This window comes from Drosophila takahashii, chromosome 2R, assembly GCF_030179915.1.
Source record: "Drosophila takahashii strain IR98-3 E-12201 chromosome 2R, DtakHiC1v2, whole genome shotgun sequence".
Lineage (NCBI taxonomy): Eukaryota > Metazoa > Arthropoda > Insecta > Diptera > Drosophilidae > Drosophila > Drosophila takahashii.
This window is the reverse complement of record NC_091679.1, coordinates 28,578,230-28,598,752: the sequence shown is the minus strand read 5'-3', so window position 1 is coordinate 28,598,752 and position 20,523 is coordinate 28,578,230. Positions and strand designations below refer to the sequence as shown.

Sequence of the window (20,523 nt, the reverse complement as noted above, 5' to 3'; positions counted from 1 at the left end):
CCCCTTGACTTCACTTTCATCTTGTTTAACCATAATTCTGTGTGTTTACCAACATCACTTAAAACTTTTCTGACATCTCACTTTCACGGCCCGGCGTAAGCAAACAAAAAATGCAAAAATTTATTAAATTTACAAGTGGCAGGTAGCCTGGAAAATAGTGCGGTCGGATGCTGGGGGGAAAAAGGTCCTGGCAACTTGCAAGTTGGCAAACTGCAGGACAGAGCAGGGCCAAAAACCGAAAACTTTAAGTGGCACATGTGAAGCGATTTTTGGCAACTTGTGCAATTTGCAATAGCTCCCGGGGAGGGGGCGGAAAACGGGGGGACTGTCTCAAATTGGGTTGCTGTTTCATACGAAGCTGTTCATTCAAAGTTCGGCTCCATGCGCTCACACGTTCATACGTATTTGGCAAACTTTGCCGGTCCCGGCCAAAGTATCTACGTATCCGTGTATCTGCAAGTTGCAATCTTGCTGCCAGGCAAAAGTTGCCAACCAGCCACTCATTTGATATTGAAAGTGAAAGAGCATATTTAAATACGTAAACTACGGCGGGATGGGGTTCCATCCTAAAGCATCCTATACCATACTTTCCCATCCCACACCATCCCATTCAACTTTACATGCTAGCTTAATTTGTGTTGACAACGTTGCCAGCCATAGAAGCGCGCTTTGTAAATTTCCAAGATTTGGGTTACAGATATTTACCCGAGTGTGCGGACGAGCACACACACAGGATCTGAAAAGAGGCAGAGTGAAAAGATAACCCTGATATAACTAGAGCTGCACTTTACCTCCACCGTATATCAATCTCTGTCTAGATCTCGGTCCGGTCCTCTCGCCACTTAGAGGTCATCGCAGCATCAAAGTTTGTTTGGTCACTCCTAATGGCCCAGTTCTCCTCGCTCGGATTTTGTAGAGCAGTGCAGTTGTCCCCGAGCAATTGACTTTGAAGTCGACATACTTGAAGGGATTTCAATTAGGAAAAGTAAAGTATCCTATAGGTGTTCTTAGAACGGTGGAGATGCTTATGGCTACACAGAGAAATAAGCGGTCGAAAGTTAGAAAAATATCATTAATTCAAGTAAAGCAAAAATCAAAATTAAAAACAACAATTTAATAATTATATTTTTACAAATTTTATTTTAAATTTTTTTAAACCCAAACTTAAATTGTTTAAAACGTAATTAAAAGCACTTTTAAATCAAATGGAATTTAACCCATGGAAAGGTTTCTTTGTCTGTATAGCCGAGTACATTTCATTTAAAATTCCTAATGCCGCCGGGCAGCGGTTCTTAAAATCGCCCGGAAAACGCGTGCTCCGACTTTCAAAAGCCGAGCAAACCGCACAAACACAAGATTACCCGGTGAAGTTTTTCAACCTCTTGGCTAAATACAAGCGACACGGGGCCGCCCAGCTGGCTCATTAATTTTTGAGCAGCTTATGCTGGGCCCCAAAAAGTTGCCGAACTTAAGATAAATGCCGAAAAGCCTTGGACCTGCTTGAAAGTCGCATCCTTCACTGGGTTAACTTGTCATCGCGGCCATCAATAATTCAACAACCGCCTCGTCGACAATAAATTCAATTAAAAGCGCCCAAAGGTGGTGGCTACCGTGCAATTGGCAAGTGACAAATGGCAAACTAAAAGCAGAAACAACCCGCTAATCCCTCTTTGATTGCTCAGCCCGGGCACGTAATTTCAATTTGAGCCTCGGACCCGGTTTGTTTTTGTGTTCCTTTGTTTTTTTCAACGCCCGGCAATGATTTCGGTACACAACGAGCCGGGCAGTTGGTAATTTTATTTGCAGCTTTTTGCATTAAGTGCACACAATGTTTATTAATTATTCAGGGCCAGAACATGGAGCAAGTCCTGTTCTTCTGCCCCTGCCCTCCATATCCGGACTCACGGATCCACGTCCAGTTCGTAATGCTCCTCGGGCAGCCATTGCATAATTTAATATTATGATTGTTATTTTCACTTGCTGCCTGTCGGATTGCTGTTATCTTAGCGTTTATCCATGGAGCTCTGCATACTGTGGGCCGGAATGGAGAGGGAGAGAGGGAGAGATATTCCATGCCCCCCGGGCATGTTTGGCAAGCTGTTTAGGTCTTCTGGCGCCGCTCACCTGTAATTGCTGGCTCTAATCTGAGCCGTTATGCCATTTCTTTGGCATCTTGGCACATACAACTGCCCATTTAAATAATACCCAGGGATTTAAATCAGGACCACTACCTACGACGACTTCTAGACTCAACCATTTTAATTTAGATTAGAAACTAAGCAAACATAATGGCTTAAAATAGACGGGAGTGGACTGTTATAGTTAATAATATTATTTTATTCCCTAATTTGGAGGCCACTTTTCGAAACAAGTTCCAGCATTCCAGCACTTGGTTCTCTTTTCGCGTTTGAGACCATTCAAAAGTGTTGCTAAATTCGGCTGGCTTAATGTAATTACACGTTGCTTTGGTCCATTGCCCGAAGAGTTGCTTTGGCGGTTCCTCCTTCCTCGTTGGCCCAATGAAATTTGCATGTTTTTGCCCACTTTCGGGCACTAGACATCTTTTCCTGCCAGCATTTACAGCTGCAACAGCTGAAAATAAATATTTAAACAATAACAGCAACTTTGCATGTTCTACAATTGTTGCAACAACAATGGGCAAAGGAAAACGGAGAGGGGGGCAGACGCAGCGAAGTCCTGCAGTCCAAAATAATAAAGTTTTACGGCTGAAAATTACTCAATTCCCGCTGCCCGAAAAAGTTAACTTAATTTTTCGTAGTTGCCTTTTGTGCGAAAACTTTGCAAGGAGGTGAGGCAACAACAGGAGGGGAAAACGTTTTACAACACTTTGGTTGAGGAGTGGTAGATGCTTTTTGGAGCTCAGGGCTTCACCCCATTGATTGCTCGTCGCCGAAAGCTGTTGTCCTTTTGCCCCGTCACTGCGTAAATTGCGTTTGCATCGCTGGGAACGGGACAGTGTTGGGAAGTGCCCTCGAAAACAGGAAAATAAGTAACAACAACTGAAAAAATAATTGATTTTTTCATTCATTCGCGAGCTGCAATTACTTCCCCCTTGTTTCCGCCTTGTTATTGTTTTGGCTTGGTTCCCCTCAATAAACTGAGACTTTTAAGGCTGCCTTGTTTTTCCCTGTTATTATTGGTATTTCACGCAAAGATTATTTGTAGCGAATCCCACTCCATTGCCTATCCCAAACTGCGGGCAATTTAAAACTCATTTCTATTTGGCGCCCCCGGGTGGACCGAGTGGAAATCAAATTAAAAGTCGCACCAATGACCAAAGCACTGACCTTGGGGGCACGTCTACAGCCATCCACCTGGGCGCTGGGGTAAAATGCTTGCACACGGTTCGCTGGCTGCAAATCAAAATAGAATTTAAATCTCTTTGAGAGCCCGCTGAATGGAATGCTAAATGGGTAACAGGCTCATGCAAAAATCATTTTTGGCTGTCAAATAAATTACACTTTTTCCTCGGGGACAAGAGGTGGGCAGGCTGAGCCGGTGCTCGACAAAATGGCGTTGAACGCATAATTTGGCAGGCAGACACAACCCTGGCGCACTTGCTTTAATTGATTTTACAGTTAGTCGCCCAGGTCCCAGGGAAAAATGGGGGGTTTTTCTGGTTATAAATTTGCGAGTGTCGAACGGGGTTCTTCGATTTGTTTTTGTTTGTGTCTGCCGCCTGCCCGTTTGCCCGTCCGCCCAACACTCATTTGCACTTAACACTTTCGACCATTTTGTTTGCCCGGCTCGCCATTGCGGCAGAAGTTTATTTGGCAACCCTGCTCCTCCTCCGCCAGCCCCATTCTATAAGTCTCTTCTGTCTCAGGGCGATGATGGGGAAAATTGCAAAATTTCGAGCCTCTCGATAATTAAATATGCTGGGGTACAACAGAAGAGGTGGACGCCGGGGAAAGGGTTGGCACATGTGTCTAATTGGATTGTCGCAGTGTTGGCCAACGTCTTCAGGCTTTAGCATCTCACAGAGATAATCCCCTACTCTGGGCACGCGGCCCACATAAGTTCCACAAAATTCGCTTTGGCGCAAACTTTTTAATGAAGTTTCGGCGTTCTTGGGCCAACTTTTCCTTTTGGCCCCCCACGACATGTTGTTCTCTATTTATTTTGATTTTTCCCACTCCAAGCCGAGCGTTTACTTTGCCATAGGTGCAGATCGTCCTTGTAGGGCTGTTGCTGGGCTTCTGTGGCAGTAAGTGGCACATTTGTCGGGTGATACGCTTTTAATTAGTGGCGATGGCAATGCTGATGGCAATGGCGGTGGCGGTAACGGTGGCCGTAAACTTTCCGCCCTGGCTTTAATTGCAGCTGATGCGAGGCGAAACAAACTTGGCATCGGGGTACAGTTGCGCCGGAATTGGCTTAGCATGTGTGAAGTGCGACGTAGAGGGCTTACAGAAGTTTGCTTAGGGAATCTCGGTGCGAAAAGTTGCAGGGGACCTGGCTAACGAGCCAAGGCAGCGCCAAACTGGGGGAGCGAAATCACTAAAGTTTTCAAGAGCGATTCAGCCCTACTAATCCTAGTAGTTTTTCATGCCGTTTAAGAAAAATATCTCGCAAAGATAATATTAGTAGGTTATTATACGGTTTAGGAGTGGATTAAAAAAAATCTGGAAAAATAAAAAAATATATTCAAATTGCTATTATTTTTATGAAAAAGCCTAGTTAACCCCCTATTTTATTTTTTTCCCCTTTTCAGGCGCCCCCACAGTAACGGCCTTGAATGCCACGCCCATCGCCTACCCGGGATCGCCGCTGCACCTCAACGTGGAGTTCTGCGCCAATCCGCCGGCTCATGCCGCCCGTTGGTTGCACGGAGATCGGGTTTTCACGCCCGGAAATCAGTATGGCAGCACGGTGCTGGCCTACGCGGTGAAGGTGAGTGAGGTGGCGCCGGGGTAATTCGCAACGGAAATGTAATCGACTTTCCCCCATCCGCAGGATCTGCCCACGCCATACTGCAAGGAGGCGCGACTGACCTACGTCAGCATGCACGAGAGGGTTCCGAGGACCTTCTACTTCGTAGTCTCCACGCCAGGTGGCGTTGCCGAGGCCGTTTTCAATGTGAACTTTACCAAGCGCCATCGGCAGCTGTCGAACTCCATCGACGACGACGACGAGGAGGAGGAGCTGAATCGACCAGAGCAGATCCACTTCCCCGTCTTTAATAGCAGTCCCGCCAATGGGCGTGGCTGGGGCCCCGTCTGGTTGATTTTGGCCCTGGTTTTAGCCCCGATATTTAGTAACAGTCATTAGATTAAGGCAGCATCGTGTGTGCGAAAGGGAGTTGAATGAATGATTTCTTTGGGAGTGACTGAGACGCGTTTACTACACCGAATGTTCTATGTAATCTAACCCCCTATGGCTAGGCATATGTATGGATTTACCCAATTACTCGACATTACCACGTGGACTATGCTACACAACTACTACTCTATATAGCAATACGTATGTGCATCTGTAACCGATTTAGCCAAGCATCAAAATTGCCCTAGGCTAAGATCCCAGGCCCATCAGTATCCTAACAAAAAAAAAACACTCTTCTAGAACCCCAAAAGGTATCGACTCTTTAACCCTAAGCTCTTCGAATATTTTTACTGTAACCCCTAGATGTAACGGTAACTATAACTGTAACTGTAACCCTATCGCTGTATGTCAATGTGTATGAGTGTGCGCTTAACTTAAATGCCAAAGCCAGATATCGTAAGGAAAAGTTTACAATTCTTTGGAAAAAACATTGTTAAAAGTTGATTATTACGAATACTTTAAGTTCCTTTTCGATAAAAAAAAGAGAGATCGAGAAAGTGACTGATTTTGTTAAATATTTTGAAAATGTTTAGAACTAAAAGCACGAGGAGAAGAACCTATAGTTTAAAATTGTACATGAAGACGAGAACGACGAAGTAATACTTACCAGGCACGAACAAATTCCTTCCATTTGAAAAGTTTGCCCCCGAGCAAAAGAAACTGTAAGATATTTTGGGAAATGAAATTAAGCGAATGATCAAAAGAGTTTTAACCTAAAGTAATTGGGTTCTATTAAGCATTTAATCGCACCTTATCGTTTCTTATGATTTTCCAATCGTTTGAAAGGACCAAAAACAAATCGTTTCCATTTACTACGAATATTTTTATAACTCAAAAGTAAACATACCTAATTATAGCCCCGAAAACAAATGAGAGACCCTCCACATAGGCGATTATTGTATATAAATAAATGTTCAAGTAGAGAATTGCTCAACCCAAAAATGAGGAAACCAAAAATATAAAAATACCATATAAAAAGTGTTAAATGTTGTTTCAAAGCAAAAGTAAAGCCATTATAGTATCATATGTAGCAGTTCCACGAGTAAATTAAACAATATTGTATGTAATATAAAAGACCACACAGCCACTTCAGCGTTCGATTTCCAGCTATTGTAACATATTTCAGTTTGAAGATCAACAAAGAGCCAGCAAGATCGTTTGCTTGCCACAGAATTTTTTGTACAAAGCCCAAGCTTTTGTAATTTATTTCTTAGACGATCTAAGCTTCAGATTATTCTATATCCTATGCGCAATACATACAAATATATATCGCTAGGCTAAGAGATCAGTGTAAAAACCAGAAATACTTAAAAGAACCTAACGCCAATTTAAGCCGCAGCAAAATTGAATTTGCAGAGTTCCAAGAATTCTGGCGAAGAGCATTGTAAAATGATAAGTTTAAATTGAGATTAAATTAATCATTAACACGAATATGCATATATGTGTGTACCCTATGTATAGTTCAGTTTAGTGATTTAGTGATTTCGCTCCTTGGGTTTATTGTCAGCAAAAAATTGCGAATTGTAAGAACAAAGCAAGCAAACAAACACGTCGTCATGTTAACTAACAAATAAATTACTAAACAAGTGAATGGTCACAGTGCGGACTGTATTTATGATTCAATGTGTTGGTAATATTTACAAAATATTATTTATGAAACAAAGCCAACAAACAACAAACAGACATATATAACTAAAGAAAGTACTAGCTCCTAAGTGCAACACAAACCGAATGTGGCAAATTAATTTTAAACCAATGAGTAATTACGATACGAGAGACAGAACGTTCATCTGTAGTGCAAAATGTTTGGATAAGCGAGACGACAGCGGGGGACACTAATAACCCATTAAATTACGAATACGACTACGAATACAAATACGAGATACAACAATACGTGTTACAATAAGCAGAAACGGTTTACATATATAAGTCATAGGCCCAAGAGAAATGTAAGCAACCACCACCAACAACAACAACCACAAGAAAAACACTTTTAGCCGTAAACGAAGCCTCGGAGATGAGATGGCCAGGAACTTGAAGATAGTAGCGGATGGCAGATAGCAGAGCAGCCTAAAGCCGACCCCACACAACAGAATCAAAAGCTAACTCTTAAGCGATCCTGTTCACTGCCCAGCAATGCAATAACTCCGAATTCTTGGCAAGGGTCAACCCAGCAAACTGTTACATTTAAGCCGGCAACAAAGCATCACAGCAACGCAGGACAAGTGGCCAGGTGAGGGGCAAAAGGGCAGCCTGCCGAGGAAATTTACAAGTTTAAGTGACAAAGCAACAAAACAAAATAGCCAATTTAGCATAAAGTAAAACACAAGCCGAGAAGAATGCAAATAAAATGCAGATAAAAATGAAAGACGAGGGGAGCGGCAAACAGAAGGCAAACAAAGCAGACACCAAACACACAACACACAGAAATGAAAATGAACATGAAATAAAATTTAAAAGCAGAGAAATGCAACAAAGAAAATTACTTTAACTGGGTGGTCGTCGTCGGGGTATCTGTATAGATTCCAAGCTTTGGTAAAGTGGGGAAACTCATCCAGGGAGGGACCAGCACACATGCACAAGGCTCATTCCACGTGAAACGTGACAGGCCAATTTGGGTCAAATCTCAGAATCAATCGAAACTTTTTTTTTCGATAGAGGATTGAAATATAAGGATCGGTTTTTATTTTTTTTTTTTTAACACTTACCGTTTATTTTTAAAAAATAATTTTCTAATTAAGCTCCGATTTTTCAGTTATGCATCACTTGAGACTCGTTTGAGTTATTTCAATATTTGGTATGCAACTTTGTGGGATATGTTCATGTCTTTCAGATAAAAAATTTTAAAAATGTTTAATTTTAAAATTAAGTATTTTTTAACAGAATTTAAATTTTAAAAAATTCTGTACGCCGGAATACACGCGGTTTCCGAATAAAAAAATTATCCTCATATTGCTTCATCAATTCTTCACGAAGTGGTAAAATAAAATTTTTGTATTTGCAAGACCTACTAGTAAAGACAACGATTTTAGTTTGGCAACTTTGCATCGAGCAACAACAGCGCAACGTGTAAGAAAGGGAAAGCCCTATTGCTGCTCTCCCGTGTTCGTATTGCTGTTCTCTTCTTACACGTTGCGCTGTTGTTGCTTGATGCAAAGTTGCTAAACTAAAATCGTTGTCTTTACTAGTAGGTCTTGCAAATACAAAAATTTTATTTTACCACTTCGTGAAGAATTGATGAAGCAATATGAGGATAATTTTTTTATTCGGAAACCGCGTGTATTCCGGCGTACAGAATTTTTTAAAATTTAAATTCTGTTAAAAAATACTTAATTTTAAAATTAAAAATTTTTAAAATTTTTTTTCTGAAAGACATGAACATATCCCACAAAGTTGCATACCAAATATTGAAATAACTCAAACGAGTCTCAAGTGATGCATAACTGAAAAATCGGAGCTTAATTAGAAAATTATTTTTTAAAAATAAACGGTAAGTGTTAAAAAAAAAAAAATAAAAACCGATCCTTATATTTCAATCCTCTATCGAAAAAAAAGTTTCGATTGATTCTGAGATTTGACCCAAATTGGCCTGTCACGTTTCACGTGGAATGAGCCACAATCAATCAGCAGCCGGGATTATGCCCGTCATTAAGTTGCAATGAGGAAATCACTTGGGAAAAAACCACCAGCAGTCGACATTGCAGATACTCTTAAGTGAATAATATGTAGGTACGTAAAAAGTTAAGTAACAGCATTACTTTTATATTTTTTAAATAGCCATACAAATAGTAAGTATAGCTTGGTTAATTTTAAGCAGTTCAAAAAGTAGGAAGACTTTTGGTTTTTATTTCGCGAAATAGGTTTAACCAATTAATTGCCCGCTGCGTTAGTTAAAGATTATATATTTTCTTTTGTAGAGTTATTTATCACAGTTATAAATTCGGTCTTTACACAGAAAAAAAATTGACAAAAGATCAAATTAATATGTGCTGGTAAATTTCACATTTTTAAAATATCAAGATGATTATGTTTATATTTTTTTACATTATTTGATCAAAAAATACTTCATTTGGTATTTTAAATGATATTTACATGATATCGGCGTTTTATTGATATGAAATAAGGTAGATTATAGGGTCAAATCATATTCATTTATTAAATCTTAAATTTTCTTTCAAAAGCCCCCCATGTAAAAACAATAAGCTGATGGAACCCCAAGAATACTTTCCATTCCGCGCACTTTGACCAAACATTTGTTTCCCCCGTCGTTGGCGAGCTGAACACCAACCAACCTGAATGGAATGCCAATCATTTTTGGCACTCAGCATTTCAGTGGCAGTTGCATCAATATCAATCAGGGGCCAACGAAAGGGAAAGGCCAGCCGAATGCAGCTTTTGGGTGACCGCAGGCTCGGCTCAGTTTGTGTGAAGGAGATTCCGGTTTACGGTTCACTGTTTGGTTCGGTTTGGTTTGGTGCATTGGCCCAATCCCAATCCAAGTACCAGAGTTGCGTTGTCAACACTAGCAGTAAAGGCAGCCAGAGCAGCCAAAACAGCAGCAGCAGCGCGGCTCTTGTTTATTAGTTGGAAATCAAAAGTACATCGACACCGCAGGATTGAAATGGCCACACTGCGGACCTGGCTGCTACACTTTTTGGCCTAAAGAGTCGGGCAACCTGTTTGCCGACAGCTACAACCGCGGCCTTATGTGCCCGCACAAACCATCGATAACCAGGCCGGTTTTTGGCGCTAATGACAGTGAAATGCCTTCGATTTCGGAGGCGCCATCGAGATTTCAGCGAGCGGGGGCGTACCGTACAGTGAGGATAATGGTTGCATTAACACGCGGCCACCGAAAGAAAATTATGTGGAATGTGGAATACGCCAAATAAATTCCCCCAAATAAAAGTCCACGAGGTATATATTTTAAAGCTCACTAATTAATCTATATATATTTTATAAATATTTTTGTTGAATATTATAATGTAGTTTTTTTTTAGCACATTTCTTCAGTGAAGAAAAAATAAATATGAATCTCAGATTTAATTACGCTGTAACAAACTGGTACTCACCTCTTCGATTGCAGCCAATCGCGAAGCCGATAAATAGCGGTTTCACTGCCTTCATTCTCGCTGTGTAATTTATCAATCAAAATTCCCGAACAGTGATCGAGTGGAATAAACTTGTAATGTCGCAGGGGCAATGTTATGGCGATGGTGACTCTGTCGCTAATGTCGACGCACGCGCCACAGCGAAAGGTGCTTCGACTAATGGATAAACCCCGGACCCCGGACCACCTTACAACCCCTCTTCCCCTTTAGTGGACCGGCCTGCAGAGATATCCGCAATCGCCAATTGGCATTACTGTGCGCATTTTGCTTTAATTGTTGCCTTGGCCAAAGTCAAATATGAACACCCAAAACCGGCTGCGAAAACTGGCAATTGGATCCTCCACCCCTTTTGGAGCCAAAGCCACACACACATATTTCAATTTGCCTACGTTGAGGAACCGAAAATCCAGAGCCTGGCCATGACCATAAAATTGCGGGCTTAATGCAGTCGCAAAATGGGCGAGTCGACTGATAAGTTTATGTATGGATAGATGTTCGTACGGCCTGATAAGTGGGTTTTGCCTGCGATTGTGTTTTGCAATCGCAACTGGTTGGAGAAATCTCCTAATTGGGCTTTGGGGAAGCAAAAGTGGCCAAATGGAGAGCAGATAGCACCTGCAGTCTATTATTCCTGCCTTGAGATAATTTAACTTTTTTAAGTTCACAAAGAAAGTTGTAAAATATATTGTACGCTCCAGACGTCGATTAATCGCCAGTCATATTCCCTTTGCCATTCATGCCAACTTACCGCTGACGACTTTAAGCGCGCTTAAAACGCTGACAATTAAAATCGTTTTCATTGCACATCGTTGGGCGCCAATAATTCCCCCCACCGCCAATACGCTTGCACGAAATTTCACAGTTCAATTAATGCATTTTAATTTTAACTTTATTTTCCAATTTACTTCACACAGTTAAAATGGACACAGGCAAAAGCGTGGAAAAATATGGAAGAAAAAAACAGATCGGGCTGAAAATTGTTAACGCAAAATTAAAAATTGTTTTTGATTGATTGTTGCATGAAATTGGCTTTTGGTCTGAGGCCCCGCCGCACCGATTGGTCCCATTGATTGTAATTACCTTTTTTTCCTCTCTTATATTTCATTTGCCCTGCGCACTTAATTAGCCGACTGCCACGCCCCCCGCCCCAGCCCCTTTCCGCCTTTTCCGGCTGACTGCGCTTTTTGGGGAAGTACAATAAGTAAATATATATGAGCGATGCCGGTCCGGTAACGAAATTAAGCGAATTGCTTTTAATAGATTTTTCCGCAATTTCTGTGATTTATTTTGTTTCACTTTTTTCTGTCCCATTTCATTTGCGGTCAAGGCATCCCAGCGATTTCCTTTGCCGAGTTTTTGATGATTTTGCAATGCAAGCAGCGGAAGGAAGCCAACCGAGCGACCGCAGGTGACTTCTGTTACACTTTTACCAAATGCTGATCCGGCGAAAATTAGCCAAGTTAGTTGCTGGTCACGGCAATTTATGGCTCGCATTTCCTCGGAGTTCGTTTGGGGATTTTTGGATTTCCTCGGCCAGACCCGCCTCGCTTATGCAATCTCCCTGCCTGGCTTTTCATCATAATTGTCTCTGAGGTTCGGTGCGATTGGTGCGGAAAACGCCGGAGGAAATGCCAACCGAAAAAGCGATCTCGGTCCCAGTTCCAGTTTCCATCTCGCCATTCCATCGCCAATGGTGAAAGTCAGATGTGTGTGCATGAGGCATGCAACATGTCTTTAATGAGATGCAAGCAGATAAAGAAGCTAACCGATTATGGAAGGCATAAATCACACCCAAAATGATCGCTGGATCTATATCTGTGTGTAATAGGAGTATTAGCTGTGGCAGAACGCCCACTTTCCCCACTTTTTAATGTGACAGATACTTTGTGGTTGAACTCATTTGGCCACTTAGTATATGAAGCAATATGTCCAAGAAGCACTATTTATTTCTTGAGAATTTTTTTAGCTTTTTAACCATTTAAAAGGCAATCATCAATATCAATCAATCTTAATTATATTTTGCGTGTAGCAAATAAAATTCCATTAATTTACAAATTATGTTGCACAGGAATTTTAGTCAAAGTATTTTAAATACCAAATAACAATCATAAATAGTTGTATTTCAGCCATTTAAATTAGCTGCAATAGTTGCAATTCACAAATTGAAATATTGTTAAAATGTATTTCCATTTAAATGCATCTCTAACAATTTCGCCATAAAAATAAATATCTTCAAAGCGTTCACGGGAAAAAAGAAACACGATATCATTAAATATGCAATAAATGAAATGAATTACCAAAGCATAAATAAAAAAGTCGCATTTTAATAAATCAGACAGAAGTAAAAAAAACAAGTGCACCGCTCCACCGCCGCCCGCAAAACCGCATCCACATTAATCAATCAGCCGAAAACGTCAAACGCTCTGCAACAACAAAAGGCGTCGCGAATACCGCCTCATTAAAAATTAATGAAAACACTGCGGGCAGGCGGAGGAAAAGCAGTGGAAAAGCGGTGGAAAAGCGTATGAAAACAATGCGTTCGCAGGTGATCGAACCGACAGGTGTAAAACGAATGCGATAATGGCATCAGGTGTTATGGGGCAAGGAAATGCGGCAAGAGATTTGTGTCAACGAGCCGCGGCGATCGTGAAACAGGTGGCAAAGGGCGTTTAGGCATGACAAGGGCTTTCTCAGCGGATTTAGCCACATGCCTTTGGCCTTTCCACGCGAAACCAGTTCCAAAGTTTTCCCGCGCCAGCCTTTTTTTCGGCAGGGTCAATGCTGCCGCCGTAGAAAGCCATAAAAACAAAATTGTCATTGCCATGAAGGAGCGAAAGAGACGGCGGAGCTTGCGCAATCGCCGGCTGGACAAGTTTTATGCTACACTTTAAGGATTGCTGCAGCAGCAGCAGCAACATCAGCAGCAACAGCAGCAACATCAGCAACATCAGCAGCAGCAACAGCAACATCGGCGACGAAAGCAACTTGCGACCCACGACGATGAAAAGAAAACGAAATGCTCAGTGCCCGACGGTTTCACTTTCATTCGCAACGCGCACGCGCAACTGGCAGGTTCGCCCGGGAAGAGCGCCTGAGAAAATAAATATAAATACAAAAATATATCTACCCGATATTCCACCTTTGTGCCATTTGCAGCTCAGCATATTACAATTGTTTTAATCGAATAGAAAAGTGATTATAAGTGCGCTTTAATTGGACGGCAATCAATATAAATAATTGAGTGTTTTCATTTCATTTGGCTGCATCCCAAACCTACGGAACGATACGAATAAAAATCCCGTCGCGCAATACTTAATGGATGCAGGTAAATGCCAAAAGCGAACGGAATATTTTAAATGCCCATTTAACTGTGCAAATTAATATTTTCTCTGTGGGCGTAATTGGGCCATTTCGAATGTGCAAATTGAGTTAGAAGCGGCTGCAATTGGTTCGTGATTCGGTGTTCAATAAAGTCCTGGCAAACCTGAATGTATAATGGTAGTCAGCAAGGACTAAGGCAGCCATGAATACGATATTTGTCTCCGTTTTAATAGCCCAGTTCAGATCATTATCCAGAGTCAATTAAAGCCACAATTTCCCTACCGAAAGCCTCGCTTTCTTGTGCTATTTGGCCAACAAGACAGCCGAACAGTGGGGACCGGCTTAAAAGCGCCCCGGGCCACTTAGCCATGAATATTGCAGGTGAAATATGTTTTGGCATGCATATTTAATGCCCATCAAAATACAGGCAGCGGCCAAACTATGTGAAAACCCGTACGAACCATTTTAAACGCCATCAATTTCAATTTTCCAAATTAAATGCGTGGTGCAGGGGGCTCCTTGGTTGAAGAGCGAAAGGGGTGGGGGAAGGGGGGTTAATTAATAATTCATTACGTTGCCAGTAGCAATGACATAAGCCCCAAGCAAACGCAGCTCAAGTTCAACAACTTGGCTGGAAAAGCGACAAACGTTTTAGGGAAAATCTCTCGGCGAAAGAGAAAGAAAAGCGCCAAAGTGCCAAGGCAGCCACTTAGGAAAAATCATCATCCAGCGACGTATCGGTTAAAATCAAACAGCCCGACAAGTGAGTGGCTATAGTCGTCAGGAGTGGAGTCGTAGAGTCGAGTGGCTCGGATTCGAGTGTGGAGCGCAGTGGAGGCTAGTGGATGGCCTTTGGAGTGGGCCCAAACTGGCTTGACGACTCCTCCATTTGTCGCTTGGAATTTGTCGTGGCTCGCCGGGGTTATTCACACCACCATTCGCACACCGAAAGCCCAGCTGAAGCTAACTCTTTCTGCTTTTGGCCATTTCCGTAATAGCTCCATGTGGCCCCACCGCCACCAACGACATCTGCTAACGGCGGCAGCCACGCTCTGCTGTCTGTTGGCCATCCTCGTCCAGCCAGCCCTCTCGGATGAGCCACCCACAGCCACCTCCACATCCTCCGGCCCACAGAATTCGACGGACGAGGCCACGGCAACTGAAGCCCTGAGTGACGGCAGTGTGACAGCCAAGGAGGTGAGTCCGAGTTTCCGAGTTTAGTGAAAGATTTTGACAGGCAATGAGCGTCGCTTTTGACAGCTTAATAAGCAGGCAGCCGGGCAACTCATCCGCGAGGTCATCGAAGGCCCCGGCTTGGACGGCGAACTGCAGGAGGACGCGGAGCTGGAAGGGGAACTGCAACTGGAAGCCAAGGGCGCGGAAAAAGAAACAGAGTTCGTGGGGTAAGTCAAGGCTCCAAAGAGCAGGAGAGTAAAGATGTTGTGCTGCCACTGAAAATTAAGGTTTCTTAATTGTTTCCTTATTCTTAGCTAATTTAACATCTTTTTATTGGTCTTCATATTTGTAAATTCAAAAACTAGAGAGTAATTTTTAATTTAAAAATCCGTTTTGAAAACCTACCACACTGATACAAAACGTAGAAATACCAAAGATTGAATAGTTAATGTAAATATTATTAAAATATTTTTAAAATGAAAAATTTTAAAATTACTAAATATAGTAAATATGGAAATGTTAAAGTTATTTTTATGATGAAAAGTATTTAAAGTAAATTTAAAGTTTTTTTCCTTTTATTCAAACTATTCAAATTAAACCATGCAATTATATATGTTTTAAATGTATTACATATTTTACTTAATTTAATCATGTAATGTGCAGTGTTCCAGGCTTTCTGCCCACTGTGCTGCCTCCCAGGGATTCGGAGAGCCCCACCAACGGACACGGCTACATCCAGTTTGAGATCAACGATGAGCTGCCAGTGGAAGTGGCTCGTCGCCAAAGACCAATTGAGCAGACGGTGACGCGTTCGCGAACGGAAACTGTCAACGAGGTGTTCTCCAATCTATTTCCCAAGGGATTCTCAGATATTTTCCGCTTCAGTGGCAACACAGAGGCCTCCACCACCACCACCACATCCTCAGCCACTACCACGAACAAGGCGGTGGTTCGGCCCACAGTGGTGGATGTGACCAGCACCACCGAGACGGTAACCACTGAAGCACCACCCCCTCCACCCCCACCGAATGCCACCTACTACAGCTACCAAACGACCGTTACGAAGGAGTACCGCCGGGAATTGGGGCCAGGACACACGGAGATCGTGGTAGAGCAGATCCGAGATCCTGGCTTCCGCGACGGCAGCAACCACATTTCGCGCGATGAGCTTCTGCGGATCAATCGAGCTGCAGTGGCGGCTCCTGTCCTGCCCAGCGTACTGCTCCAACCGGAGAGCGACGACAACGAGACGCTGATAGCAGCCGAAAGTTCGCCCATTGTGATCCTGGGCGAGCACGAGGCCGAGCTGGAGGAGGGTGAGGGTCAGGAGATCAACGACAATCAGATCGCGGAGACACGGCAAGTGGGCAGGGAGGCCTATCAACAGCGAGTGCCAGCTCCATCTTTTAATGGCATCGAGAGCTATGCCAACCAGAAGGGTCCTGGCCAGGATCAGGAGATCAATGTGCACATAGTGCACGATGAAAGCCTGGGAAAACCGCAGCAGGGCAAGGGAAAGGTAAATGGGATATAAAGGGATAACGGAGGATATTCCAATTTAAATGATTTTTTTATATATCCAGGCAACTAAGGAGAAGAGCTTGGAGCCACCACCCCAGCACGCCCTGGATCACTTCCAGGCGCACAGTGAGCAGAGGTTCCAGCAGCATCATCCCAGTCACGAGGCTCCTTCGCGCCAGTTCCTCAAGAGCTTCAATCCCATTGTCTCGGGCAGTGGCGACGGACCCCTTCCGAAGGGCAGTTTCCACTACGAGGTGCAGGGTCCTCCGTCGCAGCCGCCAAAGGGTGGAGACTATTCAGGACTATTTGTGAGACCTGCTGCCCAGTTGGCCTACCAACAGGAGATCAACCAGGTGAATCCACAACAGCAGCCGGAAACTCTGCACACCAAGGCCATTTCCTCACCATCGCCATCCCCTGAGGTTCAGCAATACTCCGGCTATGCAGGACCCACTCCTGTATCGGCCACTCCAAACAGCCTGGTGTTTGTCACCTTGAACACCCCTAGTCCTCCGCATTCCTCGCCAGCACCTGCCGTCGCTCATCCGCCCCTTGAGCCAGGAGTCCAGATCACCGTCAACCATCCGGCTCCACACAACTACGTGGCGGAGGCTGCCGCAGAGCCCTCCCAGCACAACATCCAGCAGGCTCCGGCTCCGGCACCCAAGAAATCCAGTCCCTACACCTTTGTGGAGGTCCAGAAGTCGGTCAACATCCACAACAAACTGATCACCGAGAAGGATGGACGTTTGGTGGAACAGCACGAGACCATCTACCACCAGCCCTATCTGCACAATCAATTGCCGCAGGCTGCCCCGGCTGATCCTCCCAAGAGTTATGCTTCGCTGGCCAAAAACCCAATACACGTGGAGTACGATAGTTCGCCCCAGGAGGTGGCCATCTCACATGCAGCCATACACTTGGATACGGAGCCTTCAGCTCCGGGACCCATTCATCAGCAGGAGCATCAGGTGGACCAACAGGTGCATCAGATCCATCAAGATCATCAGGTGCTTCACGAGGTGGATCATGTACCTCATTTAGAACATCATGATCATTCTACACACTTAGAACACCACGATCATTCCCCTCATTCAGAACACCATGATCATTCCCCTCTGCAAGCCTATCACGTGGAAAAGCCAGTGGACCACGACCATCATCATGTGGTGGAGAAGCACATACCCATTCCCTATGCCGTTCCACAACCTGTGCCCGTGCCCGTCCATGTGGAGCACTACGTGGATCGACCCTATCCGGTGGAGACCATTGTCGAACACCCCGTTCCCTATCCCGTGGAACGGGTGGTGGAGAAGATCGTGGAGAAGCACGTGCCCGTGGAGGTGGAGCGCATCGTGGAGAAGCCCGTGCATGTGGAGAAGATTGTGGAGAAGTTCGTGGACCGACCGATGGCCATTCCGATCCATGTCCCCGTTGCCATTCACATGCCCATGCCGCCGGGTCACTCCTCGCTTGCCTTCCCCCACCATGGCCATCCTAATGCCCTGACTCCCTGGTCCCATTCGGTGGCCCACATTCCGCCGAAGGTGCTGCAGAATTACTACACCAGGATGTTGAAGAAGTTGCTGCCGCAGTTCACGGCTAAAACCCCTACCCCTCAGTCCCCCAAGGCGGTCAAGTTAAGCAAACCAGTGGCGGCTGTCAAGCAGCCAGTGAAGCCCGTGAGGGGGGAGGCGCCCAAGGTGGCCACCTTCAGTTTGGCGGACATGAAGTTCGACCTTCGACCGCCGCCGCCACCGCATGGATCGCCCTGGCTGCAGGGAGCCCGCTACATCTACAACACCCTGCCCGCCGACTTGGCCACCGCCGCCGCCTCCGCCCCCGCCCAAATGGTCAAGGCGTACATTGGCCCGGTTCCAGCCACGACATCTGGCAACTCTGGCCAGGGGGAGGCCCCGCTGACCAACGAGTTCGATGAGTTCCAGCGATGGCGCAACGGGCACTCCCTTAAACGCAGCCCCGACTTCGGGCGCAACCTGCAGCTGGAGTACGGATTTAAGCCCCCTCTGGTGCCGTCCATGGAAATCGACGACAAGGGGAATCCCCTCAAGCAGGCCGAACAATCGGAGGCGCAGTAAAAACGATAGCAAAGAGAGAAGAGCAGAGGAAAAAGCGTGCCAAAATATACAGCTATAGTAATTATTGTCTATTTATGTAACATATTTAAAACAATGCATTTAATAAAATTATATTACACACTATAAAACCCTAAAAAAAATGTTTTAAAATGTATTATTTCATATTTAATGTCTATTTCAATTTGCGAGCATTGGGTTTTTAAACTTTAACTTTGCAGGTCTGAAATAATCTGTACCCTAACCTACGCAGCACTTTGCAAATTGCTGGCAGCCCCCAAGAAAAGTGCTCATGTGGCTGTCTGCAAGTAAATACTTAACTCAAATACATACGGCCCCCGCTTAGGGACAATATTAATTAAACAAATGACAGTGGCAACCCTGGCATTAAGCCGGTGACGAGACTGTACCCAATTAGGGGGCTAGGCATCGCGTAAAAATTACAAATTTCCTTAAGTAACATTTATGCAAATGAAAAATGCCCGCACTTAAGTAGAAGGGTTCCTCCCGAATCCCTTATCTGCCCTCGAACAGGGCACACACGTTTCGCATAAGGGTGCCCGAGTGCAAAGATTTATATGACAGCTAATAAATTCACAACACATGTAGCGCCCAGCAGATATTAGGAGATACGAGTATTTTTCGGTGACAAGCGAAGGCCTCGCACGTCTCGAGTTTTGAATGTTATTGAAGCGTGTTTTCGCAGGGCGAAAAATAACAGCCTTGCAAATGTTTGCGCAGCCAGTGGAAAAGCACGTTTTTGCGAACTGCGAGGCTGCAGTTGACACTTGACATTTGAAAGGCTTTCGGGCGGGAAAATAATGTGGAGGGGCGTGCCGACAAACAGTTTAGCACACGTGTCGAACGGAAACGGAAGCCAAGACTCGGCAGACAATCGGTGACTTCGAGGAGCCAAAAGATAGAGAAGAAACTTAGTCAAAAATTTGTGAGGTGTAGATTATGATCTTAGATAATTTAATGTAATTTTTAAATTTTCAACCACTTTTTCAACAAGTTCTTAAGGAAAATAAACTATATTAACAAAATAAATACTCATTAACGAGGAGATACCTTACTTATTTTAATTGTTTAATAGTGCTTAGGCCTTTATTAATATGCTTTCATATTGTGCGGTTGAAATCATTTAAAATCAAGTTATTAGTTTTATAACCTTGCTCAACATCATATTTATTCGTTTTGTGAAATAATTCTAGCCATAAATCTCAAGTAATATAAGTTAACTCAGCAAAATTCTAAAAACTTGAAATAATCAACAGCAACTTGAGCTCTCTCTCTCTTTAAACTCCACCCATTTTTGCACTGCCAATTGTGAATTCAGGCCAACTTTAGCCAAATTCAGTATCGTAAATCAAAAATTGTTCAATGCCACGCCCCCAGATATCAAAAATCAATTGCGATTGCAATTGCAAATGCATTCGATAGACTCCCCGCCGGGGGGTCAGAAGCGGAGCCAGCCAACAAGAAAGATAAGCAAGGGAACAATTGAATAATTTATATGCAAATAAATAAAAGTACTTTCGGCACAAAGAGCTTTGGCAGAAAGCGAGCAAAAAGCGTGTGAAATATATTCTCTCCGTTCTGGCCACAAAAGGCGTGACACACGCTACAACGGCCGTTTCCAGGAGTTGGCTTTTTTGGCGGCCTTCGAAGGCCCCACCTATTGGACCACCCACCACCCACCTCCTGCCGAACCCCCAAAAAGCTGTCGGCCTTTTCTGGTTTGGCTGAACGCTCGCTGCATGTCATTGTCAGGGGCTGCCAACTCTGCATTTGATATACGATGTGTTGGCAAGCCGCCCAAGTTGGCGGCGGACCGCGGGCAGAGGGCGTGGCACTGCGAGACAAATGCAGCTGAACCGAAAATTGCATTTCCGCTTTGGAAATTGCGCAAACTTCCGCAACGAGCGGGGAAACCCGAAGCGAAGCCCGAAAAA

General features: G+C 44.0%; 2 protein-coding genes across 2 annotated transcripts in view; both read left to right on the top strand.

Annotated features, from left to right (window-relative positions):
• tei (teiresias) overlaps positions 1 to 7,817 on the top strand; it is a 94,706-nt gene extending 86,889 nt beyond the window's left edge. The window contains exons 10-11 of the mRNA XM_044392702.2: positions 4,736 to 4,914; positions 4,978 to 7,817. Of these exons, the coding sequence (XP_044248637.1) occupies positions 4,736 to 4,914; positions 4,978 to 5,292 (494 nt within the window). The 3' untranslated portion in view covers positions 5,293 to 7,817. The remainder of the gene's footprint in view (positions 1 to 4,735; positions 4,915 to 4,977) is intronic.
• A 5,723-nt stretch (positions 7,818 to 13,540) lies between these two features.
• On the top strand, positions 13,541 to 18,677 carry LOC108061476 (uncharacterized). Its single transcript, XM_017147706.3, has 5 exons — positions 13,541 to 13,779; positions 14,774 to 14,972; positions 15,036 to 15,178; positions 15,615 to 16,470; positions 16,535 to 18,677. The coding sequence occupies exons 2-5, from the start codon at positions 14,778 to 14,780 to the stop codon at positions 18,569 to 18,571; spliced, it is 3,231 nt and encodes a 1,076-aa protein (XP_017003195.3). The 5' UTR covers positions 13,541 to 13,779; positions 14,774 to 14,777; the 3' UTR covers positions 18,572 to 18,677.
• The last annotated feature ends 1,846 nt before the right edge of the window (positions 18,678 to 20,523 follow it).

What these genes read in the sequence shown, in the direction of transcription:
- LOC108061476 (XM_017147706.3), top strand. Translation starts at nt 14,778, where the DNA reads ATGTGGCCCCACCGCCACCAACGACATCTGCTAACGGCGGCAGCCACG. An exon ending in GCAGTGTGACAGCCAAGGAG is followed by an intron (nt 14,973 to 15,035) that starts GTGAGTCCGAGT and finishes CGCTTTTGACAG; the next exon opens with CTTAATAAGCAGGCAGCCGG. An exon ending in CGCAGCAGGGCAAGGGAAAG is followed by an intron (nt 16,471 to 16,534) that starts GTAAATGGGATA and finishes TTATATATCCAG; the next exon opens with GCAACTAAGGAGAAGAGCTT.